This window comes from Hemitrygon akajei, chromosome 23 (assembly GCF_048418815.1).
Source record: "Hemitrygon akajei chromosome 23, sHemAka1.3, whole genome shotgun sequence".
Taxonomy (NCBI): domain Eukaryota; kingdom Metazoa; phylum Chordata; class Chondrichthyes; order Myliobatiformes; family Dasyatidae; genus Hemitrygon; species Hemitrygon akajei.
In genome coordinates, this window is record NC_133146.1 from 33,990,939 (window position 1) to 34,011,806 (window position 20,868).

Consider the following 20,868-nt stretch of genomic DNA (forward strand, 5'->3'; position numbering starts at 1 on the left):
TGGCTAGATTATGTTTACTGCTGTCTCTTCCTCTCGCCAGAGACACAGTTCCAGTGCATCGTTTCTACTCACCTGTGCATCAATTCCTCTGTTCTCTTGAATGTAATTGAAGGGAATATTTTCACTTCCATGGCATTACTGTGACTAATTGTTTAACTTGGCAAAAAATATTTTTTCCATCACTTCTTTCCACAAAGAGCAGGTTTCTCTGCTTCCTCCTAGCTCTAATCTTTTGCTTCAGGAATTAGCCTCTTGGCTTCTCCCAGCATTGCTTTCAGTACACTGTTTCCCTCGTTCTTTTGCTATCTGGAGAGAGCAACATATTTCAGATGAGCTCTGACTAGATTACTCCAGTTTAATTGCAAACTTTTGCCAGTGTTTTCCTGTCAAATCCACTTAATTTAATATTTGGTTTGCTTTGTTGTTGTTACTCTGCTTTGATGCTGGATTTTCTGAAGGTCTTTAGCACTCCTATTGATTCAAAGTTCAAAGTAAATTCATTATCTAAGTACAAAGTGTGTGTGTGTGTGTGTGTATATATGTGTGTATATGTATGTGTGTGTGTGTGTATTATATATGTATACACACACACACACACATCACCATATACAACCCTAAGATTCAATTTTTTTGGGACATAATAAATCAAATATCCATAATAGAATCAATGAAAGACCATGCCAACAGAGCGGAAAACCAGTGTGCGGAAGATAATAAACTGTACAAATACTAACAGAAAGAAATGATAATAATAATTAAGCAATAAATATCAAGAACATGTCACGGAGAGTCCTTGAAAGTGAGTTCATAAAGTTGTGGGAACAGTTCCGTGGTGCAGCAAGTGAAGTTGAGTGAAGTTATCCCCTCTAGTTTAAGATCCTGATGTTTGAGGGGTAATAGCTGTTCTTGAACCTGGTGGTGAGAGTCCTGAGGCTCCTGTACCACCTTCGTGATGTTAGCAGTCAGAAGAGAGCATGACTTGGACGGTGGGGTCTCTGTTGATGGGTGCTGATTTCCTGTGACAATGCTCCATGTAGATGTGCTCAGTGGTGGAGAGGGCTTTAACTGTGATGGACTGGGTCGTATCCACTACTTTTTCGTAGGATTTTCTGTTCAAGGACATTGGTGTTTCCGTTAGTGATGCAGCCAGTCAATATACTATCCACATCTATAAAAGTTTGTCAAAGTTTTAGATGTCATGCTGAATCTTCTTTCAGAGTTCAGCTGTTCTTCGCTTTCTCTTGATTTGCAGATTATTTTAGACTTGTCTGCATTAAATTCATTCTGCCCTTTTCCTGTTATTTTGCCCTAAGACAATCTTGTAAGATTTAAGAGCAGTAGCAAGCCATCTGGCCCATTAATTCTACTCCACCGTTAAGTAAGATCATGGCTGATCTTGCCCTGGACTCAGCTCTACCTACTTACTTCTTCCCCGTAACCCTTAATTCCCCTACTATGGAATAATCTATTTAACAGTATCTTAAATATATTAAATGAGGTAGCCTGTACTGCTACCTCATTCTCAATTTCTCAGCTTTTCCCCTTTGACACCACTGCCTTCGTTTCTGTGGAAGCAGTAAGTAGGCCAAGTTTGCAGGGATTTTTTTTAGTGAATCAGTTATGTGAAGGAGAGGCCTGCATAGTCCAGAGGATGTCAGTCTCCTCAGGAAGCAGAGGTGACTCTAGCCCTTCTTGTACACAGTCTCTGTGTTGGTGCTCCACTCAAGTCTGTCATCCAGCTGCACTCCCGGGTACTTGTAGGTCCTCACCTCATCCACGTCCTCACTGCCAATAGTAACAGGGAGCAGTGCAGGCTTAGTCTTCCTGAAGTCCATCACCATCTCCTTTGTCTTACTGATGTTGAGCTGCAGATGATTCAGCTTGCACCATTTGACAACACCTCCACCAGGGCCCTGTGTTCATCCTCCCATTCTCCCTTTATACACCCAACTATTGCTGAGTCATCAGAGAATTTCTGCAGATGACGTGACTCGGTGTTGTATCTGAAGTCCGAGGTATGCAGGATAAACGGGAAGGGAGCCAGTACAATCCCCTTTGGCACCCCAGTGTTGCTTATAATATATGGAAAATAAGATTCCAGTAGGAAAATATTTCTCCCTCCATGTATTTTTTCCTCTATTGGCTAGTCCTTGTCATCAGTCATGCGTCACCCTAGAAGATCAATCTCTTCAGCTAAGTTTATAACTTATCAGCTGAGTCATGAACGGAGTTATTTGTGAAAGGTACAATCCAGTTGTGAAAGTCAGAAAAAGATTACAACATCTTGTTGATTATACTAGTGGTATTTGACATCTTGAACTGCTTATACAGAATCGGAGTTGCTTTGCTTGAAGAGGGATGGGTGCATTTGTTGTCAGCAAGAGCAGAATGAATATTTCTGTAAGTTACTGAATTTACTACAGATGAGTTGGCCTTCAAGTCACTTGCACTAGTTAGTCTGGATGAGTTAACGGGAAATACCCTGCTGTGTTGCCAGTGCTCAAACATTTATAGTTAAAATATCTCTGTCTGTGATAGTAAACGCACAAGGTTGGAAATCTGTCTCAGATGGAGTGCCTGTACTCCACACTGAGCCAAGTAGAAACTTCCACTGCAACGCCATTCTGGGTGATTTTGTTTTTTGGCTCTGACTTTAATGTTTTATCTTGCACTTGGATCATAGAACATAGAATTATACAGCACAGATCAGGTCTTTCGGCTCATGCTCTTATGTTAAACTGATTAAACTAGTAATTAAATGCCGAACTGAACTAATCCCTTCTGCCTACAGAGTCCACATCCCGCCATTCTCTGCACATCTCCTTTGAACTTGCCTTTCTCACCTTAACTGCAGGCTCTCTAGCATTTCAACCCAGGGGGGAAAGAATGATACCAGATATCCATGGAAGAGACTTACCACCCCGCCTTGATCTCCTCCCTGCTCTGGACCTTGTCATTGCCAACTGCTGACGGGACAGCAACTGTTTTGACTTCACCATTTCTCTCTCGAATTCCAGCCTCACTCCTTCCAAACACTCTGCTCTCCACTTCTCCCGTATTAAGCCTAAACTTACCATCAAACCTGCAGATAAGGGGGTGCTGTAGTAGTCTGGCGGACTGACCTCTACCTTGCTGAGGCCCAGCGACAACTCACAGACTCCTCCTCTTATTTACCCCTCGAACAGGATCCCACTGAGGAGCACCAGGCCATTGTCTCCCACACCATCACTGACCTTATTAGCTCTGGGGGGGTCTCCCATCGAGTGCCACGAACCTCATAGTTCCCGCACCCCGCACCTCCCGTTTCTATTTGCTACCCAAGATCCGCAAACCTTCCAATCCAGTTAGAACCATTATATAGCTTATTTCTGACTCATTGAATGCATATCTGCATATCTCGACTCAATTTTATCCCCCCCGGTTCAATCCCTTTCTACCTACGTCCATGACACTTCAAACACTCCTGATCTTTTCAATGATTTCCAGTTCCCTGGCCCTGAGCATCTTACTTTCACCATGGATGTCCAGTCCCTATACCCCTCCATCCCCCACCAGGAAGGTCTCAAAACTCTCCGTTTCTTTCTGGATGCCAGAACCTACCAGTTCCCCTCCACCACCACTTGCCTCCATCTAACGGAACTTGTTCTCACTCTCAATAATTTCTCATTTTGGCTGCTCCCACTTCCTTCAAACAAAAGGTGTAGCCATGGGCACTTGCGTGGGTCCCAGCCTGTCGGCAGTGTGGAACAATCTATGTTCCAAGCCTACACTGGTGTCACTCTGTAACGTTTCCTATGCTACATCGACAAATGCATTGGTGCTGCTTCCTGCACCCACGTGGAGCTCGTCGACTCATCACCTTTGCCTCCAACTTCCCTGCCCTCAAATTTACCTGGTGCATCTCCAACACCTCCGTCCCATTTCTCCATCTCTCTGTCTCTATCTCCGCAGACAGCTTATCTACTGATGTCTATTATAAACCTACAGACTCTCAAAGCTACCTGGATTATACCGCTTCTCACTCTGTAAAAATGCCATCCGCTTCTCTCAATTCCTCTGTCTCCGCCGCATCTGCTCTCAGGATGAGGTTTTTCATTCCAGAATGACAGAGATGTCCTCTTCCTTCAAAGAAAGGGCGACCCTTCCTCCGCCATCAATTCTGCCCTCAACCACATCTCTTCCAATTTGCGCAAGTCTACCCTCGCTCCATCCTCAAGCCACTCCAACAGGGATAGTGTTCCTCTTGTCCTTGCCTACTACCTCACTACCCTCCGCGTCCAGTACACAATTCTCCTAAACTTCCACCACCTCCAATGGGATCCCGCCACCAAGCACATCTTTCCCTTCCGCTCCCCACCCCCACTTTCTACTTTCTGCAGGGAACGCTCCCTACGTAACTCCCTTGTCCGTTCATCCCTGGCACTTATCTTTGCAAGTGGAACAAGTGCTACATCTGACCCTACACCTCCATCCTCACTACCACTCGGGACTCCAAACAATGGCGACACTTCACCTGTGAGTCTGTTGGGGTCTTGTATCTGGTGCTCCCAGTGTGGCTTCCTGTGTATCAGTAAGACCAGGTGTAGATTGGGAGACCACTTCGCTGAGCACCTAAGCTCCATCTGCCAGGAAAAGTGGGATCTCCCAGTGGCCACCTATTTTAATTCCACTTCCCATTCCGATATGTTTATCCATGGCCTCCTTTATTGTTGCGATGAGGGCACACTCAGGTTGGAGAAACAACACCTTGTATTCAGTCTGGGTTGCCTCCAACCCGATGGCATGAACATCGAATTCTCAAACGTCTGGTAATGCCACTTCCCTCCTTTACCATTCCTCATCCCTATTTACCTCTCTCACCTTATCTCCTCACTTGCCCATCACCTCACTCTGGTTCTCCTCCCCCTTTTTCTTTCTTCCGTGGCCTTCCGTCCTCTCCTCTCAGAGTCTCCCTTCTCCAGCCCTGTATCTCTCTCACCAATCAACTTCCCAGCTCTTTACTTCCCTCCCACCTCCCGGGTTTCACCTTTCACCTTGAGTTTCTCCCTCCCCTCACCCCCGTCTAACTTTGACTTCTCGTCTTTTTTTTCTCCAGTCCTGCTGAAGGGTTTTTGCCCAGAACGTCAACTGTACTCTTTTCCCATAGATGCTGCCCGGCCTGCTTAGTCCCTCCAGCATTCTGTGTGTGTTACCAGATATCCATTCTATCTATACCTCTCATAATCTGATAAATTTTGTTCAAGCCTCCTCCACTCCAGAGAAGACAACCCAGTTCTGTCCAATCTTGCCTCTGCATCCGTTATGGTAAACCTCTTCTGCACCCTCTCCAAAGCCTCCAAATACTCCCTGTAATGGAGTGACCGGAAATGAATGTGAGGGATCTGAGACATCTTGGGGTCCGTGTCCATAGGACACTCAAAGCTGCTGCACACGTTGACGGTGTTGTTAAGGTGTGTTGGCCTTCATCAACAATGGGATTGAGTTCAAGAGCTATGAGGAGAGAATGCAGAGGAGATTTACAAGGATGTTGCCTGGATTGGAGGGCTTACCTTATGAGAATAGGTTGAGTGAACTCGGAGTTTTTTGCTTGGAGTGACAGAGGATGAGAGCTGTCCTGATAGAGGCGTATAAGATGATGAGGGGCATTGATCGTTTGGATTGCCACAGGTTTTTTCCCAGGGCTGAAATGGTTAACATGAGCGGGCATAGTTTTAAGGTGCTTGGAAATGGGTACCAAGGGGACGTCAGGGGTAAGTTTTTCACGCAGAGTGGTGGGTGCGTGGAATGCACTGCCAGTGGTGGTGGTGGAAGCAGATGCAATAGAGTCTTTTAAGAGCCTCTTGGATAGTTACATAGAGCTTGGAGAAATAGAGGGCTATGCGCTAGGGAAATTCTAGGCAGTCTCTAGAATAGGTTACACGGTCGGCACAAAATTGTAGGCTGAATGGCCTGTAATGTGCTGTAGATTTCTATGTTCTATGAATGTAATATTCCAGATTCAGCCTAACCAGACTTTTAATGAACCTTTCAAAAGGTATGAAATAAATGGAAAAAAGAAACACAAGAAAATTTAAACTTTTATGGAAGGTCCCAACAACACTGTAACGTTGCCATGTGATTCTTCAATAGATATGGTGGCACCACTCAAATGCAGTATTTCCTCACTGGGTGCATATCTTTCTTCATCAGATTCGGCTGGGTTTGTTTAGTCTCTTTGTATAGTGTATATTAATTGTTTCGATGTAATCTACTCTGGCCAACACTTGAAGCTGGGATTCTTGCTCTCAGCTCCACAATTGGATAAAAGATGTTTAGATCATTGGGGCAAATACTGTACCCTTGCAGGCTAATGATGTCTTGGTAGCTGGGCTAAGACTACTTTTCAAGTTGGGCAAATAGGAGAAAATCTGCAGAAGCTGGAAATCCCAACACACACAGAATGCTGGAGGAACTCAGCAGGCCAGGCAGCATCGATGGAAAAAAGTTGGGGAGTTAACCTGCATTTGAATTTCCATAATGGGGTGCTTTGATCATGTCAAAGCAGACGTTGGGTGAGTTTTTCATTTCCAGTGGGATGGCCATGTGAGAGGATAAAATTGACAAGACTGTTCAGTAACTTGCTGTGAAATTACCAAGTGGACAATAAAGGGGAGCCCCACCTGCTGGCCAAGCATTGCAGTTCATTCAGGAGGGAAGTGCATAGGATTTAATGAGAAATGGTTTTAAATCATGATTTTAGTGTCATTGTTTAGTAAAATGCATATTATTTAAATAAGATAATCTATATTCAGTAAAATGAATTATTAGGGCAGGGATTAAAATCCCTGGCATTTTAGCCTGATGCAGCTAAAAAGCATAACTGCTTCCAAGGTCAGTACAGTAAACGAAGATGTCTTAATGCGTTTAAACGAACTATTGCTGCTTAAAACTGATGGAAACAACTGTGACTGGACAGAAGTGCCCACGGAGGAAGTGTGGCTGTAGGTTGGGGTTTACAAGTGCGTTTGGGGTTTTAGCCTCCCAGTACTGACTATCTTGCTGGCAAACGTACAGTCTCTGGTGAATAAAGTCGATGATCTCAGAAATCAGAGGGACATTAGGACTGCGTGCATCCTTCGTTTCATGGAATCCTGGTTAACCCCTTCCGTACCAGATGCAGCGATCCAGATCGGCGGGTTTACTATACACTGTCAGGATAGATCTATAGAGTCAAAAGCAGCGGTGGAGGAGTATGCCTCGTGATCAACTCTTCTTGGTGCACAAATATATCAGTGCTGTCCCAATTCTACTCACCAGACCTGGAACATCTAGCAATAAAGTGCAGTCCTTTTTACGTGCTACAGTTCTCTGGGATCTTCTTGGTAGCTGTATACATTCCAATGTATACTCAGGCCAATGTCAATTAGTCTTGAGATGATCTGAGCAATGGGATCAACATGCACGAAACAGCGCGTCCCAGCGCCTTCACCATCGTTTTAGGAGACTTTAACCAGGCCAATCTGAAAAAAATCACTAAGCAATCACCATCAACAGATCACTTGCAATGCTAGAGGAAACAACACACTGGACCATTGCTACCATGCTATTCCACGCCCTCACTTCGGGAAGTCTGATCACCTGGCTGTACTCCTACTCCCTGAGTATAGGCAGAGACTGAAGACTGCAGCGCCTATGGTGAGGACCAAGAAGGTATGGACAGGGGAAGCACAGGATCACTTACAGGACTGCTTTGAATCTGTATTCAGGGTTTCACCTTCGAACCTGGATGAGTATGCTGCAGTTGTTATTGACTTCATTAAAACCTGTGATGATGAGAGTGTGCTGACAAAGACTTACTGTACAATCCCAAGCCAAAAGCCTTGGATGAACCAGGAGTTATGTCTTTTGCTGAAGGCTAGATCTGTGGCATTCAGGTCTGTCGACCCAGGCCTGTACCAGAAAACCAGGTATGATTTGCGGAGGGCTATTTCAAGGGCGAAGGAACAATTTTGAATGAGGTTGGAGGCAACATCGGGATGCATGACAACTCTGGCAGGGCTTGCAAGACGTTACTTCCTATAAAGCGAAACCCAATAGCACGAATAGAAACATAGAAAGCCAACAGCACAATACAGGCCCTTCAGCTCACAAAGCTGTGCCAAATATGTCCTTAGAAATGATCTAGACTTACCTATAGCCCTCTATTTTTCTGAGCTCCATGTACCTAATGGCAGCGATGCTTCACTACCAGATGAACATAAAGCCTTCTATGCCCGCTTTGAAAGGGAGAACACAACTGCAGCTGTGAAGATCCCTGCTGCACAGATGACCCTGTGATCTCTGTCTCAGAAGCTCATGTTAGACTGTCTTTAAAGAGAGTGAATCCTCACAAGTCAGAAGGTCCCGATGGAGTACCTGGAAAGGCTCTGAAAACCAGTGCCAACCAACTGGCGGGAGTATTCAAGGACATTTTCAACCTCTCACTGCTATGGGCGGAAGTTCCCTCTTGCTTCAAAAAGGCAACAATTATACCAGTGCCTAAGAAGAAAAACGTTACCTGCTTTAATGACTATCACCCAGTAGCACTCACATCGACAGTGATGAACTGCTTTGAGAGGTTGGTCATGACTAGACTGAACTCCTGCCTCAGCAAGAATCTGGACTCGTTGCAATTTGCCTATCGCCACAATAGGTCAACGCAGACGCAATCTCAATGGCTCTCCTCAGGGTTTTAGACGACCTGGACAACGGAAACACCTATGTCAGGATGCTGTTCATTGACTATAGCTCAGCATTTAATACCTGCATTCCCACAATCCTGATTGAGAAGTTGCAGAATCTGGGCCTCTGTACCTCCCTCTGCATTTGGATCCTCAATTTCCTAATGGAAGACCACAATCAGTGCCGATTGGTGATAATGTCTCCGCCTTGCTGATGGTCAACACTGGTGCACCTCAGGGGTGTGTGCTTATCCCACTGCTCTACTCTTTATATACCCATGACTGTGTGGCTAGGTATAGCTCAAATACCATCCATAAATTTGCTAATGATATAACCATTGTTGGTAGAATCTCAGGTGGTGATGAGAGGGCGTACAGGAGTGAGATATGCCAACTAGTGGAATGGTGCTGCAGCAACACCCTGGCACTCAATGTCAGTAAGATGAAAGAGCTGATTGTGGACTTCAGGAAGGGTAAGACGAAGGAACACATACCAATCCTCATAGAGGGATCAGAAGTGGAGAGTGTGGGTGGTTTTTCAAGTTCCAGGGTATCAAAATCTCTGAGGATCTAACCTGGTCACAATATATTGATGTAGTTATAAAGAAGGCAAGACAGCAGCTATACTTCATTGGGAGCTTGAAGAGATTTGATATGTCAACAAATACACTCAAAAACTTCTATAGATGTACTGTGAAGAGCATTCTGACAGGCTGCATCACTGTCTGGTATGGGGGGGGGGTGCTACTGTACAGGATGGAAAGAAGCTGCATAAGCTGTAAATTTAGTCAGCTCCATCTTGGGCACTAGCCTACAAAGTACCCAGGATATCTACAGGGAGTGGTGTCTCAGAAAGGCAGAGTCCATTATTAAGGATCTCCAGCACCCAGGGCATGCCCTTTTCCCACTGTTACCATCAGGTAGGGGATACAGAAGCCTGAAGGCACACTCAGCGATTCAGGAACAGCTTCTTCCCCTCTGCCATCCGATTCCTAAATGAACATTGGACACTACCTCACTTTTTAAAAAAAATATGTAGTATTTCTGTTTTTTTGCCAGTTTATTAATCTATTCAATGTATGTATACTGTATAAAGTATGGAATAAGATTTATTTTATTATTATTATTATTATTATTATTATTATTATTATTATTTTATTTCTTTCTTCTATGTTATGTATTGCATTGAACTGCTGCTGCTAAGTTAAAAAATTTCCCGTCACATGCTGGTGATAATAAACCTGATTCTTATTCTGATAAGATTAAAATGTCTAAGTTATTTTAGATTTCAAGATTCTTTTATTAGAAGTGTCTATTTAGCAATTCCTCACTAAAAGAATGTTGATTGTTCCACAGAAAAAGCTGTCTGTTGCCCCCAGCCACATGGATGTTACCCTAACTCCACAAGAGCGAGTGAGGGCCCTCACCAAAATGGGATGTAATGTAGAGATCAGTGAGGTCATTACCCCCCGTCGCTACTTCAGATCTGGAGTGGAGATGGTCCAAATGGCATCAGTCTACTTGGAAGAAGGAAACCTTGAAAACGCCTTTGTCCTTTATAACAAGTTTATAACGTAAGCAACATTTTACTAAAACCCTTGCTGTTAATTATTGTGCAAGCTGTGATTGAAAGAAAATTATAAGATAACTTCCAATTTGGTTTAATGTACTGTAAAATCTGAGGGCTCTGCTGTCATCGTAATGAAATATTAATTTGTTTTTACAGTTTGTTTGTCGAAAAATTGCCAAAGCATCGGGATTACCAATCATGTGCAATTCCAGAAAAGCAGGATATTCTGAAAGTATGTATGCTGCTTATTCAACAATGTGATTATGGTGTCAATTAGAACGCAGAGGCTGTATGTTCCTTTGCAAACCATCTCTATAACCTTTCTTTCTATGCTAGCTCAATGCTTTTCTATCACAGTCAACACGCATACCACCACTCAGAAAATGTTGAGTGAGCGAGGGCTTTTTTTCTTTGGAGTGAAGGAGGGTGAGAGGTGACTTGATAGAGGTGTTCAAGATGATAAGAGGCATAGATCGAGTGGACAGCCAGCACCTTTTTCCAGGGGCAGAAGTGGCTAATACGAGCGGGCATAATTTTAATGTGATGGGGAGAAGTATAGGGTGGGATGTCAGAGGTTGGTGTAGGAGCTATATATCTATCTTTGTATTTTGTGTTGTATGTTCATTATGGTAGTTAGTCACAAGGGTGTGGGTGTGATAGAAAAGTTTATTTAAATTTTGATTGATGCTTTGTCTTGAGTTCAGTTGAACTAAGGGACTGAGCAAGGGTGATACCTTTTTGTTGACCGCTTAGTTACATTTAAAATCGTTTTTTGCTTAAGTTCACTTAATTATGCTTAATTACGTTGAAGCAAACTTAATTATATTTAATACGCTAAGACTATTTGTTATCGCTAGTTTTAGTTTCATTTAATTTTTATTGCTTCAAGATTGATTTGCTAGTTTCTTAATGAAGATTGAACATATTCTTTAATTTTGGAGCATTATAATTGGATTGGAGTGTATCATACAGGATCAACACCCCCTCTGCCCCGTGTTTAATAATTATAATAGCAATCATAAGTACTTTATTGATCCTGAATGGGAAATTCTTTCATTACAGCAGCAACATTTAAACTTAGAGTGCAAGCTTCACTAATAATAAAGTACAGAATAATAATATACACTGTAATAATTTACCAATGTGTGAAAATAATGAACAAAATAAAGCAGAGACTATTGTACAGTGGCGTGTGTTCTCCTGTCGCACAGAGTTTAGTCTCTAAGCTGTGTTGGTTGGTTTGAGTAGCAGCTACAGTAGGTTGTATACACAGAGAGATGGGCGTGTAGAACGTGCTGCCAGGTGTGGTGGCAGAGATAGATACTTATGGACATTTAAAAGTCTCTTAGCTGGGCACATGGATGAAAGAAAAATTGAGGGAAGTATTAAAATGATCTTTGAGTAGGTTAAAATGTCAGCACAAATTCATGGGCTGAGCGACCAGTACTGTTCTATAGTCCATGTTCTACAGACTCTTTTCAAGTTAGTTTATGATCAGGTCAACAGGTTAACACTCGTGTGTTTTTAATGCTGCCATGGAGAAAGTTAATGTAATGGCTGATGTTAGCACTCAAACTCGGATGCTCTGAATGGGAAATCCAGTCTTGCAGCACTGAACCTGTGAGGACGTTTGGTGCCTGTGCTGGATGTTTACAAGGCTTGAACATGAACATTCATCTCTGAGCCAGAAAGGTTTTAAGTCCATGTTCTAATCCAGAAGCTTGAGCTTAAAATGTTGGCTGCCTCTCCCAGTTAATGCTAAGGGAGCAAAGCACAGATGGAGAATGTCATCTTACAGAGGTATTATGAAAACAAGTTCTATTTTCACTTCAGGTGGTATTAAAAGGTCCTGAAGGACAGGAAGATTTGCATGTTTTCATTTTTTTAACATTTTCCACAATATTAAAATAAACAAGCTTCCATCAATTTCATCAGATTCAGTCGCCTGCTTGTTTCTGTATAACCAGTGCAGTCCCACATGCACATCCACATCACTTCCTAGTTCTCCAGCCAGCCACCTAAACGAGGGTCATTAGCTAATTAATCAAACGGCACTGTCTTTTGGATGAGGGAAGAAATCTAAGGACCTGGGGGATATGTGGAGAACATGCAAATTTCTTACTGATAGCACTGGAGGTCAGGATTGAAACCAGGTCACTGGGGTAATGAGAGCCTCATGCTTAAATTGACTGCTTTATTTCAGACACTACAATAATGACTACATTTCAAAATATCTCATTTGTTTTAAATTTTGAGACACTGCAAAATTTTTTTTTTTAATGACCAAATCCTCTGTCTCTTAAGCTAAAAGAACAAAGCTGTTAGCTTTCTTTAGATTGACTCTTATGCTTCAACAGGTCAGGCAGCATCTATGGAAAAGAGTACACAGTCATAGTGTCGGGCCGAGACCCGTCACCAGTCCTGATGCAGGGTCTCGGCCCGAAACTTTGATTGTTTATTCTTTTCCATTGATGCTGCCTGACCTGCTGAGTTCCTCCAGCATTTGTGTGTGTGTTGCTTTGGATTTCCAGCATCGGTGGATTTTCTTGTCTTGGCGACTTTTGTGTCTGATGTTCAAAGTCTGCAGTTTATTTTTAACCGTTGTGATGGTGGGTGAGTACTACCTCCCTCTCACATCAAGATAGCCACCAGGTGGTGACTGTTACTGTTCATTTATTTGCTAGTTGATCAATGCATGAACTGGCGACGTATCCTTATTACAGCTGGCTGGGAGATCATGCCATATACAGTCAGCAAGCCCTGCAGACCAGTTGTGCTGCTGCTGGTCACGTTTTGAGCTCGTATGTTTGCTTTCAGGGCCTGTCTCTTCATAAGAATAGTACAGCACATTACAGGCCCTTCGGCCCACAATGTTGTGCCGACCCTCAAACCCTGCCTCCCTGCCTCAAACCCCTCACCTTAAATTCCTCCATATACCTGTCTGGTAGTCTCTTAAATTTCACTCGTGTATCTGCCTCCACCACTGACTCAGGCAGTGCATTCCATGCACCACCCACTCTCTGAGTGAAAAATCTTCCTCTAATATCCCCCTTGAATTTCCCTCCCCTTACCTTAAAGCCATGTCCTCTTGTACTGAGCAGTGGTGCCCTGGGGAAGAGGCGCTGGCTGTCCACTCTGTCTACTCCTCTTAATATCTTGTACACCTCTATCATGTCTCCTCTCATCCTCCTTGTCTCCAAAGAGTAAAGCCCTAGCTCCCTTAATCTCTGATCATAATCCATACTCTCTAAACCAGGCAGCATCCTGGTAAATCTCCTCTGTACCCTTTCCAATGCTACCACATCCTTCCTATAGTGAGGCGAGCAGAACTGGACACAGTACTCCAAGTGTGGCCTAACTAGAGTTTTATACAGCTGCATCATTACATCGAGTCTCTTAAACTACAACCCTCGACTTATGAAAGCTAACACCCCATAAGCTTTCTTAACTACCCTATCTACCTGTGAGGCAACTTTCAGGGATCCGTGGACGTGTACCCCCAGATCCCTCTGCTCCTCCACACTTCATTAACAAAAAGGATGCACTTCCTGTGGCAGTTGGTACAATTACAACTTCCCCAGAATATATTGATGCAATTCTACACCGTCGTCAGGGAGCATCCTGACGTCAGCCATTACAGTCTGGTTTGGTGCAGCATCCTCTCATGATGTATAAAAACTACAGTGAACTGTCAGGAGAGCAGCAATGCCCTTAGCTGTAGCCGACTATCATTGTAGGACTTCTATGTGTCCAGGAAAAATCATTGTGGACACTACACACCCAGCCAACTGCCTTTTCCAAAAGCTCCCTTCTGGGAAATGTTATAGGCCAGTAAAACAAAAACTTCATGCCATCTTGAGTGTTTCTCCCCCAGGCAGTTGATTGGATCATTTTAGTTGGGCACCCCTCCCTCCTCTGTTGTCTATCACCTCAGTCACTGCTCGACGCTGTTAGCACTTTACACCGCTCTTCATGATGCTGTTTACATTGTAAATACATGCTGGTATTTATGTACTTGTGCACATTTTATTCCATATCCACCCTGTAACTTTTGTTACTTTTATATAATTCTTTATAATTGTTGAATGTTGAACGTTGCCTGTCACACCAGCACACCACAGCAAATTCCTAATATATGTAAATATATACGGTGGATAAAGTTGATCCTAGAGTTACCATGACGCCAAAGGAAGCCAGTAGACCCATAGGTCCATGCTGACTCCCAGTGGACCTGCAGTTCCATCCCTTGCTTGTCTGTGACTTTTCTCGCTCATCAGTTCCTCCTCTGCCACTTCCCTACACTGGGTAGTTTACAGCCAGGAAACTCATGTGTTCGTCTCCTGGGGTGTGGGAGGAGTCCAGTGATTGAAAACCCAGTCACAGGCAGAGCCATGCATGCAGAGCAGTAGAGGCCAGGATCAAACCTGGGTCCTCGGAGCCATGGAGTGACAGCACTGACTCGGTGTGGCCATTCAATTGAAAATGATTATATTTTTAGTTTATTTTTACCGAAAAAATAATACCAATTTATTTGTTTAATCCAAGAAATTAAAGGAGGTTGCGTTTCCAAGGGCTGAGGAGTTGAAGGCACAGCTTATTGCCAAATATGATGCTGAATACAAAGAATTTATGACTGCTCAGGTAAATTAAGAGTTTAATTTCTTCTTGTCTATATTTTTCTTGCCTGCTGGTAATGTGTCCCTCTCTGGGGGTGACTGCCATCTCACTGATCCTCTCAGTGTCTGTGCTGGTTGCTGGAGGTACTGTGGGTATTTGTCTGGGTTGTTTTTCTCTTTTTAGCAGCTCCTGCAGATCCAGTGCAGTCATTTGGTTTATCAAATCACAGGGAAATTCTCCTGGTCTCCACATCAATATTTATCGCTCAAGAACACCTAAAGCTGATCGTCTCTGTGTGGCCACATTGCTGTTTGTGGTATTTAGTTCTTCACAAGCTATGCATTCTAAGTTTTACATCGGCTGTAAGTTGCTTTAGGTTACGTTTGCATTCCTTCAAGCACCAAGGAGACATTGTAAACAGAAGATCAGATCTGTATGGTAATACCATACCACTGATCCTTTCCAGTAAACTCTCTTGTTACAGCTCTCTGCCAGGATAACAATTTAGTGAATGTTCTCTTGCATTATATTCAAAAAAAGAGTAAGTTTTGGGTCTTTATACCACATTGCATCAGGGTGTTTGCAGAACTGAATATTTGTTGGCCTTGGGAAGGACTCACATGTGCATATTTAATGTTTTGACTGGGGCTCTGTAACCTCAGTTTATGCATGTTTATTTTGAATGATTGTTAGAGGGCCTGTGCCTTTCCTCCTTGTGCCTCCCCCCAAACTCCCTACAACTTTACGCACATCCCTTCCACAATCTCAGGATGTCTCAAAGCTAATGACAAACCTCTGAAGTGTAGGTAGTGTTGTAAATTAGAGATTAAAGCAGTGGTAATACAGAGTTGACAGCCTCTTACACAAAAATCATCAATTCTTTTTGTGGGGGTTTAAAATATCCAAATAATTATATGCAGTCATGCTTCTCCAAATACCCAAAATGATTCTACACCTTCCGCTCCGATGTCACTTCTTTCTAAGGATTTGATTTAATTTTTTACCAACAAGACCACCCCATCCCCTCTGCGTACCTACCTGGCCTTTGTATGTGTATCTTTGGATGTTAAGCTCCCAACTACGATCTCCTTTCAGCTATGACTAGTGATGTCCATAATGTCATATTTACCAATCTAACTGTGCTACGAGATCACCTTCCTTATTCCGTATACCGTGTGCATTCAAATATAACACCTTCAGTCCTGTATTCGTCACCCTTTTTGATTTTACCCCCATGTTCCTGTCATTCCACTGACTGGAATTTTGCCCTGTCATCTGCCTGTCCTTCCCCACAGTCTCACTACACACTGCATCTACTTGTATACCAACTGCCCCATCCTTAGCCCGAACATTCTGGATCCCATCCCCTGCCAACTTAGACTAAATGCTGTAGCAAACGTGCCCAGCCAGTTGTTTATTATGTCTCCCCGCTCGCTGGAAAATGGAGACATGTTTTTCTCCCTTATTAGGGGGAGAGAGGATCAGTGGTGTGTCGAATGCTGGCTGAAAGGCAAAGTCTTTGGGGTAACTGTAAGTCTGTGTCTTTGCTATTGCCCAGCTCACACTTGAGTGCTCGGTGGCAGTGCCAACGCTTGCTTTTTCCTTTGCCGGTGGAGGGAGAGGGAATTGTTGCTTGCTGCCGCTTATGCACGGGAGGGAGGGGAGCTGGACATTTAACTGTCGTTCATTCTTTGGGGCACTTCTCTGTTTTCGTGGACGTTTGTGAAAAAAAAGCATTTCAGGATGTATATTGTGTACATTTCTCTGACATTAAATTGGACCTTCGAACAAGGATATTGGTCCCCTCAGGTTCGGAATTAACCCATCCTTTTTGTACTGGTCAACCCTTCCGCAGGAGAGATCCCAATGTTTCAGAAATCTGAACCCCTGCCCCCTGCACCAATATCTCAGCCACACATTCATTGTATTACTCTCATTGGCTCACGGCTTTGGCAGCAATCCAGAGATTACTGCTGATTTTCAGCTTTCTACCTAACTCCCTACGTTCTCTCTCAGGACCTGCTACCATTTCCTACCTCTGTTCTTGAAAGCAAAAGTACCATAACTTCCAGCTGGTCACCTGCCCCCTTCAGAATGCTGTGAACCCGATCAGAGACATCCCTGACCCTGGCACATGGGAGGCAAAATACCGCCTAGGTTGTCTTTTTCATGTCCACAGAATCTCCTCAGCTCTTATCAGCACTACAGTCCTCTTCTTCCCCTTCTCTCCTTAGTCGCAGACCCAGGTTCAATGCCAGAGACCTGATGGCTGTGGCTTCCCCCAGTAGGTTGTCCTCTCCAACATTATCTAAAGTGGAATACTTGTTATTGAGGGTATGACCACAGGGGTTCTCTACACTCACCACCTATTCCTTTTCCCTTTCCTGGCAGTCACCCAGGTACTTGCCTCCTGTAACGTAGGGGTGACTACCTTCCTGTAGCTTCTGTCTCTCAGCTCCTCATGCTCCTGTGTGAGCCAAAGGTCATCGAGTTGCAGCTCCAGCTCCTTAACACAGCCTCTAAGGAGCAGCTGCTTCATGCAGATGTACAAACGTTTGTAGTTATCAGGGAGAATGGCCCTCTGGCAGGTGGGATAAGAACCTGCCTTGTCCTGGTCCCGTGTCTGCACATGAGTACTGATCCTAGGTTCCTATTTCATCACCAAATAGTATCATCTTTCCTGCTTTCCGCAGGGTATCTCTCCCTCTCCCTCACCACCCCCCCAGGCTCTCAACCCGACTCCCTTGTCTATTCGTACCTGCCTGCAATCTCCCTCCTGTCACTGACCCTGCAAGCGGGTGAAGTGTTACAGCTGTTCCTTCCCTTTCTCCTTCTCCACTGCTCAGGGCCCCAAACAGGCCTCCAGCTGAGATGACACTTACGATCATCATCTGTATCTGGTGTTCCCAGTGTGGCCTCCTCTTCATCAGCGTTACCTAATGTAGATAGGGGGACTGCTTCACTGAGCACCTTTAATCTGACCATCACAAATGGCGTATTTTCCCAGTGGCCACCCATTTTAATTCTACTTCCCATTCCCATTCTGGCATGTCAGTCTATAGCCTTCTCTGCTACCACAATGAGGCTGCTCAGTTTGGAGGAGCAACACCTCATATTCAGTTTCTCTAACTTCTGGGAATTTATATCTCCTATCCTTTCTCTCTTTTTCTATCCCCCATTCTGACCCCCCCTCCCCTTCTTTGCTTCCCGCCTGAACATCACCTCTAGTGCCCCTCCTCCTTCCCTTTCTCCTAAGGTCTGCTCTCCTATCAGATTCCTCCTTCTTGAGCCCTTCACCTCTTCCACTTATCACCTTTCAGTGTCGTATGTCATATCCCCTCCCCCACCCACTTACCTTTGCCCCGCACCTAGTTTCACTTATCAGCTGCTAACTTGTACTCCCCCTGCCCCCCTTATTTTAGAAACATAGAAAACCTGCAGCACAATACAGGCCCTTCGGCCCACAATGCTGTGCTGAACATGTTCTTATCTTAGAAATGACCTAGAGTTACCCGTAGCCCTCTATTTTTCTCAGCTCCATGTACCTGTCCAGGAGTCCCTATCGTTTCTGCCTCCACCACCATGGCTGGCAGCTCATTCCATGCACTCACCACTCTGCGTAAAAAAAAAAAAAACTTACCCCTGATATGTCCTCTGTATCTAATTCCAAGCACCTTAAAACTGTGTCCTCTTGTGACAACCCTGGGAAAAAGCCTCTGACTATCCACACGATCAATGCCTCTCATCATCTTATCCACCTCTATCAGGTCACCTCTCACCCTCCGTCACTCCATCTATCATTCCGGCCTCCTTGTTTTCCAGTCCTCTGAAAAATCTTAGCCTGAAACGTTGGCTGTTCATTCCTCTCCGTGGGCGCTGTCCGACCTGCTGAGTTCTCCTAGCATTTTGTGTGTGTTGCTCAACTTTTTCAGCATCTGCAGAATCTCTTGTGTTTAGTGCCTAAGGGCTTTTAAAAATGATTTTTATAACGCTTTTCAGTGGATGGATTGAGATCTCACAGGGATACCAGGGTCTGCTTAGGTTTTTCATTTTTATCCTATTTTGAGTTTTTTTGACTGGAATATTCAACTCCCTCTGGTGTCCTGATGCACAGTTTCATGGCAACGTCCCTGACTACACAGTCCATCAGGACTGTTTATTGTGTTGGTTATTGATCTAGCAAGCTTCCTAGATTACTATCTCCTCCACACTAATTCAAGAGCACTGAGAGCTCCTGCATTCCAATTAAACTACATCCTAATATATTGATATCAACTACCCCTGACCAGCAATCGTATCACCTTGGCTCAATAAATCAGTCTGTTCCCCTGTAATCTACTAGTCTATCATGCCATGTATTAAATAGCTACTAGATCAGATAGAATAGGCTCTTCCCATCTTGAGTCACGTTGCTGACTTAGGTCACGAACACTGTGGTTGTAACTTGTGCCAATATCATTTGAAAAGTGAAACCCAACACTGAAATACTTCCCGTTAACTTTTTTGAATGATAGTTACTGGAAAAGTTGTCCCTGCACATTCCTGTCTGAGGCACACATAAACGAAGTAGTGTTTCTGTTTTCCCAGTAACTATTTAGGAAGGTGGACTAAAATCCCGCGAGGATTTTTCGCCCCCCTGTATTTACTGGAAGCTAGGGATCATGCCTAGCTTCCAGTAAAGTCGAAACATTTCTTTCATTAAAACACCACTAAATGGTATCACAGCACTTTGCTGCAGGGTAGATAACTTCGCTGCTAGGCAACTTTCCTCATGGATAAAGATGGGATTACATGACTCCAAAAAGTTTATCCTTGCTTAGTAGCTATAGAGAAATACAGTACTGTGCTGTTTTCTTGTTTTCTCAGAACAAATCTAGAGAGGCTAAATTGGAAAAAGAGCAGCAAAGTAAGTTGTTTGAGGAGGAGAAAATGCGCGTTGCTCGGATTCGCCAGCAGCAGTTGGAGGTGCAGCAGTTCCGTATCTTTGAAGAGCAGCTTAAGAAGCAGGACCTGGTGAAGGAAAAGCAGAAAGAGATAAAGTCACACATGTCGGAACGGAGCGATGGAGGGATGTTGACATGCACCGCTGCTGCCTATGGAAGTTCTGAACCTTCCTTTCTTCCCCCGTTGGGAGCTAATGCTGCCGGACAGATGCCTGGTGATGCCCAGCCAGGATGGTGCCCTCCTGTGGATAGGTCCCTCAAGCCACAGAGCACCCCGAGTAGTAAGTGAGCCTTCTCTGATTTTCAGATGGACTATTGCCGATTGCTCCCTTAACTCTGCTTGTCTGTCTTGCATCCGTACTTGCCCATCATCAATCAGGACAGACGTTTGTGCAGAGCAAGAATGACAACAGAGTAGTATGATCAAATGTTTTTACTCAGTCGTGTTAGTAGCGGTACATGCTGGGCAATGTCCAGAGTTGCATGTTGTATCGGAGGGATAGGAAAGTAGGCAGAGGGGGTGGCGTGGCTCTGCTGGTAAAAATGTGACATAGGATTGGAAGATGTTAAATCCTTGTGGGTTGAGTTAAGAAACAGCAAGGGTAATAGGACCCTGATGGTAGTTATGTACAGGCCTCCCAACAGTAGGTGGGATGTGGACCACAGATTACAATGGGATATAGAAAAGACACGTCAAAAGGGCAATGTTAAGATATTCATGGGAGATTTTAACATGCAGTTTGATTTGGAAAATCAGATTGGTAATATATCTCAAGAAAGTGATTTTGTTGAATTCCTTCAAGATGGCTTTTTAGAGCAGTTTGTCATTGAGCCTACAGCTATACTGGATTCGGTGTTATGTAATGAACTGGAGGCGATAAGGAGCTTAAGATAAAAGGACACTTAGGAGGCAGTGATCACAATATGATTGAGTTCAACTTGAAATTTGATAGGGAGAAAGTAAAGTCAGACATACCAATATTTCAGTGGAGTAACGGAAATTACGGAGTTGGCCAAAGTAAATTGGAAGGAGATGCTG

The 20,868-nt window shown here is 44.0% G+C and overlaps 1 protein-coding gene across 7 annotated transcripts in view; it reads left to right on the forward strand.

Moving 5' to 3' along the window:
• Window positions 1-20,868, forward strand: part of stambpl1 (STAM binding protein-like 1) — a 69,655-nt gene that overhangs the window by 23,923 nt on the left and 24,864 nt on the right. For all 7 annotated transcript variants that reach the window (XR_012096108.1, XM_073027378.1, XM_073027377.1 and 4 more), the window contains 4 exons: window positions 10,056-10,273; window positions 10,426-10,501; window positions 14,815-14,910; window positions 19,753-20,110. Coding sequence is in view for 6 of the 7 variants with exons in the window: in XM_073027378.1 (XP_072883479.1) it covers window positions 10,056-10,273; window positions 10,426-10,501; window positions 14,815-14,910; window positions 19,753-20,110 (748 nt within the window). In the remaining variant the exon portion in view is untranslated. The remainder of the gene's footprint in view (window positions 1-10,055; window positions 10,274-10,425; window positions 10,502-14,814; window positions 14,911-19,752; window positions 20,111-20,868) is intronic.